Raw genomic sequence first — 12,709 nt, forward strand, 5'->3', positions numbered from 1 at the left:
TGAAGATATATTGAAGAAAAATGGGCTAGGAGTTGATTGGATTCGAACTGGGGGGCCCAAAACTTGAAGAAGCCCAAAATTACCCATCAGAGCCCGCAGCCCGCGTAAGATTCCCCGCAGCCCGCGTGGGTTCATGACTAGGGCAATTTCGGGATTTTGCTAAGAGCTCTATTTTGGGAAGTTTGTTGTGCCTCTTTAGCCTTATCTTGAAGGTCCGATTTTGAGACTTTCTCTCTGGAGTTTGGAGCACTTTTGGAGGCCAAGAACACTTGAAGAATATCTTCTTTTCATCTCTTGAATCTTGTCTAATGTTTGGTACAATTTTATCTAACTTTGTTCATTTGAGTTTAGCCATGCTTGGCTAAACAAATCTTGGTTGACTTTTTGTTGAATCTTTTGAACTTTTGTTGGATGTTGAAGAATCCATGAACTTGTTCTTAAATCTTTATGGAATTGTTTTGTGTTTTATCATATTATCACTACTAGTATGTTTTTATTCATGAGTTTAAATATGTTTGTGGTGATTAGTTGGCTAATTTCTTGATTAAGTAAATGATCCTCAAATTAGCAAGCAACAAATGATTTTTGTGTTGTTTTTGCTTCACACAATCATAAAAACATTTCCTCCAACATGGTGGTGAAAGCATTTGACCCCTCTTGGATTTGGTGACTTTTTGGTTCTTAATGCTAGTTGACTTTCACTAATTACATGCTATTTGGAATTAGTGACAGAAATTGTTATGAGCTTCTCTAGCCATTTCAACAATTAAGAAAAGTCTAGGTAATCTCAAGCTCCTTGGATTGCTATAGCCAAATTAAGGATTTAAATCAAAGTATTGCACCATTGGATTCTAATGATATGTTCATCAAAAGTCAAAGTGAGGAAACTTTAAGTCAACCATCTCCCCCATATTGATTTTACATTAAACTCTTATTTTTGTTGCATTTGTCTATTTAAATCATAGTTAATTCTAGTTTGTTTCAAGTATTTCAAAACATCAAAACCCCCCATTTTATTTTTATTGTCATTTTACAAGTATTTTTACAAAGAGATTTTTCATAGAGTTATAAATTGAACCAATCTCCGTGGATTCGATTCCTTTACCACTATACACTATTTTAATGTGTAATATTTAGGGTTATTATTTGTGTTGGCCTCGACAACCACCATTAGGTTAATAAGATTAAGGTTAATCAAAGAGCTTTTTTGGTTAATTAATGTGGTGAATGGGAAGTGTTAGAGTTTATTAGCACTTTCAAGTACCAACTTAGATAGAACTGAACGAATATTATGTCATCATTGAGTCACATTGCTAAGTTGTCATATATGAAGTTGTAGTCCTTACAAAATCTGAATCTAATTCACTCTTTTAGTTGATTACTTGTGTTTTTAAGTGTTTATTTTAATTATTTTATTCTAAAACCCCCTCTTTACTATTGGTGACCATAGTACCTTGCGCAAAGAGGTATAGACTAATTATCCCGTGTCTCTGTGGATCGACCCTGCTTGCCTTGTACTACCTTTTAGTGCAATATAGTGGGATTCTTTTGGAGTATATCGTACCCCTTTATTTGTTGGGTTTGACACACCTAACAAATTGGCGCCGTTGTCGGGGACACGGTGTTACTAATTGTTTATGCCTAGATTTTTTCGTACAGGTACGCCATTGCCAATTGACTCGTAGGTAGAGAAGACTGCAAAGAAGCTAAGGAAGCAAGCCAAGTTTCGTAAGAAGCAACCGGGTTCCGGGACTTCTTCATCATCTACTCCCCCGGTCATCAACATTTGGGAGGACATACCCCTATCAAGTGTCTCCGCATCAGAAACAGAAAGTCTCTTACTCTCATCACAACCATCCTCACCTAAAAATACCACTCCACCCTCTTCACCTAATCATCATATCCCAAACACTTCATCCACAGAAACATCACCCACTTCTCAAGCCATGGCAGACATCCCTGGAGGAAATCCACCTCCAAACCCACCACCCAAACAAACCCTCCGCCAATGGTCAAGACAAAAGGTTACTCAACAACCTCTTTGTATCACGTATCCAGCTGCCACAAACCTTGAACTAAAATCCGGGCTTGTCCACTTACTCCCAACTTTTAGAGGTTTGGAGAATGAAGACCCTCACAAGTTCCTCACTAAGTTCCATGTAGTATGTGTGGGTATGAAACCACACAATGTCACGGAGGACCAAATCAAGCTTAGGGCATTCCCCTTTGCGGTGCCAGATGCAGCCAAATACTGGCTCTATGACCTCCCACCAGGGACGATGACTACATGGGTAGACCTTGCACGGTTGTTCTTGGATAAGTACTTTCTCGAAATGAAAGCTTCAACCCTACGGAGGGAAATTATCGGGATCAAGCAACACAAAAGAGAAGATTTCCACACATATTGGGAAAGATTTAAGAAACTATGTGCCCGTTGTCCAAAGCACGGGATTACCGAGTACCAGCTCCTACAGTACTTTATTGAAGGCATGACCCCAATGGAAAGAAGACTTCTCAATGCTTCTAGTGGCGGATCTCTATCCGATAAGACTCCAACTGAAATCCGCAATCTAATCAAGATCATGGCCGAAGATTCCAAACATTCAAGCCATGATGAAGAATGGTACACGGATGCACCCCGAGGTGTGAAGGAAGTTCAAACTCCTCATATTGAAGCTCAATTGTCCGAGCTCACAACAGTAGTAATGATGTTGGCCAAAGACAAAGGTGTGCATCCCGCACCCCGCCCATGTGGTATTTGCACTCAAGTGGGGCATCCAACTGATATATGCCCACAACTCCAAGAGGAAGACTATGAAGAAGCAAAAGTCATGGGAGGCTATTCTGGGTCAAATCAGAGGGGTTATGAGCAGCCACGGGGTGATCGGAGATGGAGTAACAATCAAGGTTGGGGAGGAAATCAACAAGGAAATTATCAACCAAGTCAACCACATCAATACCAACAAAGACCACCTTTTCCATCACAAAACTTTCAACCAAGGCAACCACAACACCCTCCTCAACAATCAGGTTCATCAAGTATGTCCTTAGAGGACATAGTGAAGAGTTTGGCAACTAGTACACAAGCTTTCCAACAAGAGACAAAAGCAAGCATAAAGAACTTAGAGAAACAAGTTTCACAGCTTGCTACTTCCGTAGGCAAATTAGAATCTCAAGGAAAGTTACCTGCACAAACTGAAACAAACCCAAGGCACAATGTGTGTGCCATCACATTGAGAGGCGGAAAGAGTTATGATGGTCCAAAAGTGTCGGTTGATCAAAAGGAAGAAGAAATAGTGGTCGAAGAGGCAACCAAATAAGAGAAGAAAGAAGAGAAAACAATCGAAAAGAAGCCCTTCATCACTGAGTCTAAAGCCACACCTGCTCCATTTCCCGAAAGATTAAAGAGCACAAAGAAAGAACGGGAGGAGAATGAGATCATGCAAATGTTCAAGAGAGTTCAAATCAACATTCCACTCCTCGAGGCCATCAAGCAGGTACCTAGATATGCAAGGTTCCTTAAGGAACTTTGTGTATCTAAAAAGAAATTAAAAGGAAATCAAGTCGTAACAGTTGGGGAACATGTATCCACGATTTTGCAAAAGAGGATGCCCCCGTAGTGCAAGGATCCCGGTGTCTTTACCATACCTTGCAAATTAGGGAATCTTCATGTACCCCGAGCCATGCTCGATCTAGGTGCATCCGTAAATGTCCTACCATATTCTCTTTTCAAATCAATTGGTGTAGGAACATTGAGCAAAACTGGTGTGATCATCCAACTTGCCGACCGGTCTTTGGTACACCTAAAGGGTGTACTAGAGGATGTGTTAGTGCAAATCAATGAATTTATCTTCCCGACTGATTTTTATGTCTTAGATATGGGAGATGATGACTCTCCAAGTTCAAGTTCCATACTTTTAGGTAAACCTTTTCTTAAAACTTCCAAAACAAAAATTGATGTCTACAATGGAACTTTAAATATGGAATTTGATGGTCAAGTTATCAACTTCAATGTTCATGAAGTAACCGGATAGTTGCCGGAAGTGTAGAATCAGCTATCATAACTAGGGGACCCAAACACCGTAATTCGAGACCCCAACCTTAGATAATAAAAAAAATGAAATACTGAAACATTTTTTGGGCGGTAATAACAGATTTAGGATGATTTGCTTCTGAATGTTTAAAAAGAATCTTTATCGACAACTCTCGACCCACAGAACGCGGACCTATTTGTTGACACGCGTTACCCTCGTGGTAACAGAGAGCTTAAGTATCAGATCCACACAGTCAAGAAAGAAGAAAGGGTACAACTGTCACATCCAGTACCCCAATCATAAATTCAAGTGGCAAAACGAAGAAACTTTCAAAAAGTCAAAAGTTGATTGAAGAATCCAAATTCAAAACGAAGTACAAATCAAAGTTCAATCAAATCAAAAGCCAATTCAAAGTCAAATCTGGCGATCAAAGAACTGTGTGATATGATACTTGTGGCTCTAAAAAAAGTGAAAGCATAGGAGCTGGGCCCCTTCGGGTGGGCTCACTGTTTCAACGAAAGCTGATTCGCCGTGACGGGTTCTTAAGGATGCGTCGATTCTGATTCTTGTCCATCTAGTCTTAAGGACATGAGATTCGGACTATGTTATTTTCGCCCATAAATCTTAGTAAGGTATAAAGTTTTAATAAAACTAGGGTTGGATTATTGGGTTACACCGTTTCGGGTCTTCCTCACTTTGGGAGTCTGTGATATATGGAAGGAAGCAGGATGGTTGCCTAGGTATTAATGATTGGAGCAATATTGATGTAAAGTCTGATCGTACTTGTATAGATTATTTAATTGCGACTTAAATTTCTTTTTGATACATTTTGTTTCTTTAGTGCTTCTATACATAATTTTTCTTTTCCTTTTTCATTGTTTGCATTGCATGCATTCATCCCTAGTCCTTAGAACCTTCCCGTCCCCTTTTGTTCTAAGTTTCTTTCTGTCATCTAGAAATTGTCCTGTTTTGTCTGTTTCTTGTTCTTTCTTGAGGACAAGAAAGGTCTAAGCTTGGGGAGATTTGTTAGGTGCAATTTGTGCACCTTTTTGCACACCTTTTAGTCCCTTTTCATACATTTATTTAGCATAATTGTTCTTCATTTGTCTTGCATTTCATCATATTCATGTTAGTCTCTAGAAACAACCTTATTTGCACACTTTTATGTCTTTTTCAGGTAAATCGGAGGTTGGAACGCGCTTTGGGAAGTGTCGGGAAGCATTGGTGAAGATTTCGGGATGATCAGGCGAAGAACGAAAAAGTTGGAAAAATCAAGTTTGGATTCGGAGTCAGAGGGGTACACGGGCCGTGTTCGATTTACACTGAAAATTCAACACAGGCCGTGTTGACCAAAATGGGAGCTGTTGACCATGCTGAACACGGGCCGTGTCAGTTTTACTCTATGTCCAACACGGGCCGTGTTGACCAAAATGTGAGCTGTTAACCATGCTGAACACGGGCCGTGTCAGATTTACTCTATGTCCAACACGGGCCGTATTCGACCCAGAAACCAACTTTTGGCAGTTTTTTCTATCTTTCATATTACGGGTTAAGGGCCATTTTTACACACACACACAAGATATCAGAGCACATTTTGAGAGGGGATTTCGAAGGGTTTTGCAAGGATTTGATCATTTATCATTTGGAAACATTATTTCTCTTATTTGTAAGTTGTAATTGCACATTATTTCCATCTTTTATTATGGCTAGAACCCTAGTTTCTCCAATTTCATGTTTTGACTTCTTGTTAGTGACTTGAATCATATGACATGATGTTTGTTCTTAATTCCTATCTAATGAATTTGATTTTGCTTCAATCGAATGTTTGATTCTAATTGTGATTCTTATTGGCCATTTGAATTAGGGTTAGGTCATTCAAGTTATCTCTTTTACAAAATCCGTAATTGTTTTGTGAAATTGAACAAGTAACAAGCATTAAATTGATCTCTATTGAATGAATTTAGTGTAAATCTTATTCATACACTTTTACACTCCCGAGCTTATGAGGAGTATTGGGTGTTGTTGGGAACATTCACATAAAGCTTCATGCAATCTTATAATCTAATTATAAGAGCTTGTTTAGATTATGTTAATAAGATTATGGTTAATCAAAGAGCTTGTTTTGGTTAATTAATGTGGTGAATGGGAAGTGTTAGAGTTTATTAGCACTTTCAAGTACCAACTTAGATAGAACTGAACGAATATTATGTCATCATTGAGTCACATTGCTTAGTTGTCATACATGAAGTTGGAGTCCTTACAAAATCTGAATCTAATTCACTCTTTTAGTTGATTACTTGTGTTTTTAAGTGTTTGTTTTAATTATTTTATTCTAAAACCCCCTCTTTACTGTTGGTAACCATAGTACCTTGCGCAAAGAGGTATAGACTAATTATTCCGTGTCTCTGTGGATCAACCCTGCTTTCCTTGTACTACCTTTTAGTGCAATATAGTGGGATTCTTTTGGAGTATATCGTACCCCTTTATTTGTTGGGTTTGACACGCCTAACAGTCCTCTCGTGCGACCTGCCGCAGCGTCCTCGACCTTGTTGTCCCTAACCTCTCGAATCCACCACCTTGGGCCTCTTGCCCGGACTCTCAACACTGGACACAAAATCTTGCTTCCTCTTCTTTTCCATCTCCAGATCAACCTCCCTCTCTCTAGGCCTCACTATCATATCTTCCAGTGTCTTGCTGTTGGATTGGCTCATAAACTGCCGAATATCGCCTCTCAGCATCTCATGGTATCGGGCCTTCTTCATCTCCTCGTCCAACACATACCGCGGAACCAGAAGTTCCATCTCCCTAAACATAGAGGTGATCTCAGTCACCGACTTAGTAGTCTGACGGAGATCCTGAAACTCTCGTGCCGGCTGCTACACCTCAATCAATGGTGTAAACTCGGCTCGGAACCTGGTCGATAAATCACTCCAAGTCATCGAATCAATGAAATCACCCCTGTATCATGCCCTACCTCCTACCACCAATCACATGCCCTGTACTTCATAAGGCAGGAAGCTAGTCTAACCTTGTCCCCCTCGAGACAACAGCTGGTACGGAAGGTGTTGGAAACATTTGTCAACCACCTGCTACTCGCAATGAGCTCCTTGGCCCCATAGTAGTCTGGCGCTCCACACACCCGAAACTCCCTAAAGGTCAGAGAGCGCGTCCCGATCAAAGCCATAATCTCATGGTGAAAGGCACTCAATCTCTCATCAAGAATCTCCAGAATACCCTCCTTAACCGTGCCCAAGATCATAGGAGTCTGATCAAGGATTCTATGCGTAATCTCAGACGAGATGAACTCCTTCTTCTGGTCATCAAGATGCCCGACGTCATAACCTAAGCCTGAATCCTCTTCAACATCGCAACTGCCCACTGGCATGCCTCGCAATACCACTATACTGAAAATAGACCATAAAACTATTCGAATACGCATCATGCCCACATACTATGAGTCCAATCATCCTCGGGATGGAATACTCATGACCCACAACCATCGGGTTGGAATGCCCAGGTCTAGTGGCTCTCGCATAAAGCAGATAAGCCTCAACCACCAATCAAACATGTGCACATATATCAGATAATCACATAATAGTCTATAGATAGACAAACCGATCTAACAGATCATAACAACATAATAACAACCTATCTACCAGGATACCGATCATAACAACATAATAACATCCTATCTACCAAGATACCAATCATAACAACATAATAACATCCTATCTACTAGGATACTGATCTAACAAATCATACTTGCATAACATATCAGGATAGCAATCCAAAAAGGGTCGGCCTTGGTGCCTTAGACCCTTGAGTATAGTGAGGAAAACTCACCTCACAACTGTCATACTGTAGAGATAAGGTCAAACTCTCGAATCACAGCCACAAACTCCACCACCTATATCCACCATAAAACCACTTCCATAAATTCCCAATTTACTAAAATACCCCCAGAAGTCAAACTGGTCAACCCTTGGTCAAAGTCCAAGCCAACGGTCAAGGTCAACAATCCATGTTGACCCAACTCGTTGAGTGCAGCTCACTGGCTCGTCGAGTCCTTCTAGAACTCGAGAATTAGCAAAAACCCTAGTTGACTCGCCAAGTTTCCAGACAACTCACTGAGTCCATGCGTGTCTAAAAGTCAGGAAAAACCCTAATTGACTTGTCGAGTCCTCTTAGCAACTCGTTGAGTTCATGCAAAATGAAATACGGGCAAATCTTCATCCGACTCACCGAGTCGGCTATACGACTCGTCGAGTTCATGCAATCCATTTCTTATCCAAACGTTTTTAAGCCACCCCAAAGCTCTGTATTGCAGATCCAACCTCCTAGGAAATGGTTTCCACGTAAAGTTGCAAACTTTACGTACATGCATGGTCCTAAATGCCAAAACTAGACTAATGGAAAGGTTAACTCAAAGGTAAAGACCCAAGCTTGCCAAATCTCATAACTTTATAGCTATAGGGACCAAGAGGAGTCCAGATCTGAAGTCACAACTTCAGATCTTGCCTCAATACTCGAAATGACTCCCAAATGTGCTAAAGATAGCCCTAAACCCTAACATAAATAGATTTAGCTAAAGATAAGCTAAGGTGACGACTTGTTACCTTTAGATTGTGCCAAGATGAAATAGAGTCAGATCCACAAGCTCCTTTTTGCTCTAAGCTTCTTATACTTCACACCTTCTTTACACAAAGCACCAATATCACTCTTTAAGCCTCGCAATCACTTAAGAACAAGGTTAATAACGATTAGGGGTTCTCTTAGCCGTCAAGGGGGTGGTGAAGGAATGGAGGAAAGGACTCAAGGTCCTTTAAATAGGGTGTAAACCCTAAAAATAGGGTTTTATCTCCCAACTCCTACTTGTTGAGTCCGGGTCCTCCGACTCGTCGAGTAGATCCAATAATCCACACGGGATAACCCGCCTCTACACGACGAGTTGGGGGCAACCAAATCATCGAGTAGGTCCATAAATATCAGTATAATGCTTTAAAACTTATACCTGAGAGTCGGGGTGTTATAAAAAGAGACTTGATTTGGAATGCCTCCTCATTCTCATCAATCCAAGATGCCCAAAGCCTAAAGGGAAATTGATCCTCATAATCATATTCATCACACCTCACTGACACATACAATGCTTGTTCTTTTTCCACCACATGCTATAACTATTATCAACATCATAGTTTTGTAACATATGTTTCAATTGTTTTGGTGATTCAAACCGCATACCTAATATATGTTTTTGTAACTTCCAGTGTATGATAGGATCAAATATAGGGTAATAAGGTTGATCGTTATCTAGTTTGGAGCAACGAATTAAAATTCACCAATATCCTCATCTCCTTGGTAGTAAGGACCAACTTACTTAAAGTTTTTTTTTTTTTTTTTTTTTTTGCATTTACTACCACTTCGTCCCGTATCCATTCAGACAATGGTTCATTAAACTGATCAACACACACTTGCAATGGTCCACCAGTTGACATGTCGTAATCTACAAATATTACGTAGTCCACTTTATATTGAATCTTCTTCAACCCCGTGTGAATGTATGACCACCAAGAACATAGTAGACATAACCACAATGATATTTGATCACATCCCTTAGTATTTGCTTGAATGAGTCATAAGTAACTAACTCATAGTCGAATTTTGCTACTTTCTCACAATCTCCATTTTTGTACCTTAGAGGATTTGGAAAAAACATACACCATGGTAGATAAATCAACGATAAATTCATGGTTTCCTTTTTCTTGCAGTACTCATTGCTCCCGGAGATGCTTGATATTATGGTTTGTGTTTTTGAAGTGTTTTGCAAAAGAAAGAGGGAAATATGAAGGTATGTCAAGAATAGTGGTAATCATTATTTGACATACTCTCCGGTAAGCAATGTGTAAACAACTATGTTTCATTGTTTTCTCCTAGCCATTACTATTTAAACACCATTAATTCAGACCCCACTAAGGCCATGTAGGCTCCATATGGATTAGGACATGACTAACGGTTGTTTGGTGTCGCAAGAGGAAGATCAAATAAAAATTGATACTTCAAGACTTAATTAAGTGGGGTTAGATCTTTAGTTGCTAAATCAAATCAAAATTGAGACTTTGCATGATCATTTAAATCAAATCTCCTTTTTATAAAACACAGGGACTATTTATGTAATATTATTTAAAAATTGGGAAGGATGGTCAAATGTGCCAACCACCCCCTCAAAATTCAGCGCTGTCCAAACGAGACTGAGGAACATAAACATCCATTAAAAAAAAACGCCTAAATCTTCCCTTCAACAATTCTGTTTCGAGATTCAGAAAGTATTTGCGATAATCGGTGCAACATGTCTTCAGTGATCTCTCAAACATCATGTTTCTCTATGGCTTACAACAGATTACATCTCCGTGCTCGATCACATCCCCACCTTCTCCGTTCCAAGGTAATTGATTGTTTCAATCTCCGTGTCTCGAGTAACCATTTGGTTTTGTGAACTTACATAAGGAACTGCATATGTATGCGAATTTCTATATGAATCAATTGATTATTAGTAAGGTACGATCATTAGGGTTGAGAAGTATAAAGATCCTATAAGTATTAAGAGACGTCAAACGTGTGGTTTTTTATGTTAGCGATGAAATGGGCTCCATTTGCTTCAGGAAAAATACAGACTTTGACCTATAAACTCAAATTTGTGGCTTTTAAACTCAGCTAATCAGGTGTTGCTATGAAGCAAGTTATTGCAGCTGTAAGAAATTTTGATTTTGGAGTTAATTGCATCTAGATCTAAAGGTTTATATAGATGTCGAAGTTGAAAACTAGTCCTTTTGACCTTCAAACGAAAGAGCACCTTTATTTGGAAATAGTGGACATGAAGATAAATCAAAATCAGCTAAAAAGTCAATTAGGGTTTGCTAGGGTTGTGTAGGAGAATGGTTAAAAATTAGATGGACAACAACAGAAATGTTTGGGTCGAAATCATTATGAGTTCATGAAGCATATATGATCATAAACTTATGAAGCAGTGTATTAATGTCCATCTGTTCCCAACTCAACATTCTCTTCCTGATTCTTTAAGAAGACCCTGTTTTGTTTTCTTTATGCAATGTATACCAGAAGCCATTAACACATTTCTTGAAATTCAATGTTTCAGGTGTTAATGGTGATGAACAATGATGGACATGCCATAAAAGCATATAGTTCAGAGAGTAGTGGTTCAGCTTTATATCATAGAGCTGCTGCATCAAAATCACATAATGATATTGTAGTGAAAGCCAATTCAAGTACAGTAGAAGTTGTTAATGGAGAAGAGATTAATGAACCAGAGGAACATGTAGTCTCTGAACAAAAACGATCAGCTAAGATTCATGATTTTTGTTTTGGACTTCCATATGGTGAGTTCTTCTTATTGTTACATCTGATGATTTTTTTTTCTCATACCATTTATTAGTATATATATATATATATATATATATATATATATATATATATATATATAAATTCATTTTACACTTGATCTCTCTGCAGGTGGGATTGTATTTAGTGGGGGGGTTTTGGGGTTTATTTTTTCAAGAAATACTGCTTCTTTGATAAATGGTGGACTCTATGGAGGTGCTTTAATGGCCCTTAGCTTTTTAAGCTTAAAGATATGGAGAAATGGGCATTCCAGCTTACCATTTATTCTTGGGCAAACAGGTAAAAAATGAATTTATTATTACATTAAACCTAAAAATCAAAGGTGAAAAATGTGAAATGTTCTCTTTTGAGGATTTTACAGGAATTGCTGCTATGCTTCTTTGGAAGAGCATTCAAACCTATTCATTGGTAACATTCAATACTATTAAACTATTCAACTCATATCAAAATGTCTTCCAATTTTAGACGTTGTTATTTATAATTATATCTTCTGTAAAAAGAAAGACAAAACAAATGTTTTTGTCTTTTTTCTGAAGACATAAATGGTGATTTTTTTTTGAAAAAACATAACATCGCCTAACTGCAAATGTTTTTTAATTTGCAGACAAAGAAGATTTTACCAACTGGATTCCATGTTGTTTTGAGGTAAATAGTCACAAATTAGAATCGTTTTTTATTAGGCTTAAAATTATTATTATTATTTTGGTTTTATTTTATAAAAATATATGTGTTGTTTATTCTTTGATAGTGGTGCTATGTTATGCTTCTATACTTATGTGATGCTGTCGGGAGGAAACCCGCCTCCAAAGAAGGTGAAGTCTATGGCTGCATCCCAATCGTAGTGAAAATAATAAAATAATAAAATATTGTGTTTTTGTTAAATGTTAATTATGGGATGTTTTCTAGTAAAAACGTGTGATACATTTGATTAATTTTATCGGTATAGATTATGATAATGAGAAATAGAGTTTGGATATGTGATTATGATAATTTTTGCTATTATATTGAAAAGACGAAAAAGAAAACACAGCAATCTAGTAGAAGACAAATACCGACAAAAGCCCAACTAAATATATTATATGGGCCAGTAACTGAATTTTAGTTTTAAAAATCCAAATACAAATTGTCATACAAAGTAATTAAACACAAATCATTAAAATCCAAATAAAATGCCGTTTAAGCTGTTTAGTTTATTGTTTTTCAAGTTAATGTTACGTTGTTGTTCTTTCTAGCTATTTTAGTTTTTTTGATAACCCAACTTG

General features: G+C 38.2%; 2 protein-coding genes across 2 annotated transcripts; both read left to right on the forward strand.

The window, feature by feature from the left end:
• The first annotated feature begins 1,946 nt into the window (after positions 1-1,946).
• LOC145050885 (uncharacterized) lies at positions 1,947-3,320 on the forward strand. Its single transcript, XM_078999075.1, has one exon. The coding sequence runs from the start codon at positions 1,947-1,949 to the stop codon at positions 3,318-3,320; it is 1,374 nt and encodes a 457-aa protein (XP_078855201.1).
• A 6,934-nt stretch (positions 3,321-10,254) lies between these two features.
• LOC145055057 (Transmembrane proteins 14C) lies at positions 10,255-12,423 on the forward strand. The gene is made up of 6 exons (XM_079003339.1): positions 10,255-10,473; positions 11,185-11,425; positions 11,559-11,726; positions 11,809-11,855; positions 12,052-12,092; positions 12,196-12,423. The coding sequence occupies exons 1-6, from the start codon at positions 10,378-10,380 to the stop codon at positions 12,287-12,289; spliced, it is 687 nt and encodes a 228-aa protein (XP_078859465.1). The 5' UTR covers positions 10,255-10,377; the 3' UTR covers positions 12,290-12,423.
• Positions 12,424-12,709: the final 286 nt, after the last annotated feature.

The sequence above is a fragment of the Lactuca serriola genome, chromosome 5 (genome assembly GCF_051521515.1).
Source record: "Lactuca serriola cultivar US96UC23 chromosome 5, Lser_US96UC23_V15, whole genome shotgun sequence".
Classification (NCBI taxonomy): Eukaryota; Viridiplantae; Streptophyta; class Magnoliopsida; order Asterales; family Asteraceae; genus Lactuca; species Lactuca serriola.

What these genes read in the sequence shown, in the direction of transcription:
- LOC145050885 (XM_078999075.1), top strand. Translation starts at nt 1,947, where the DNA reads ATGGCAGACATCCCTGGAGGAAATCCACCTCCAAACCCACCACCCAAA.
- LOC145055057 (XM_079003339.1), top strand. Translation starts at nt 10,378, where the DNA reads ATGTCTTCAGTGATCTCTCAAACATCATGTTTCTCTATGGCTTACAAC. An exon ending in CCCACCTTCTCCGTTCCAAG is followed by an intron (nt 10,474 to 11,184) that starts GTAATTGATTGT and finishes TCAATGTTTCAG; the next exon opens with GTGTTAATGGTGATGAACAA. An exon ending in GGATTCCATGTTGTTTTGAG is followed by an intron (nt 12,093 to 12,195) that starts GTAAATAGTCAC and finishes ATTCTTTGATAG; the next exon opens with TGGTGCTATGTTATGCTTCT.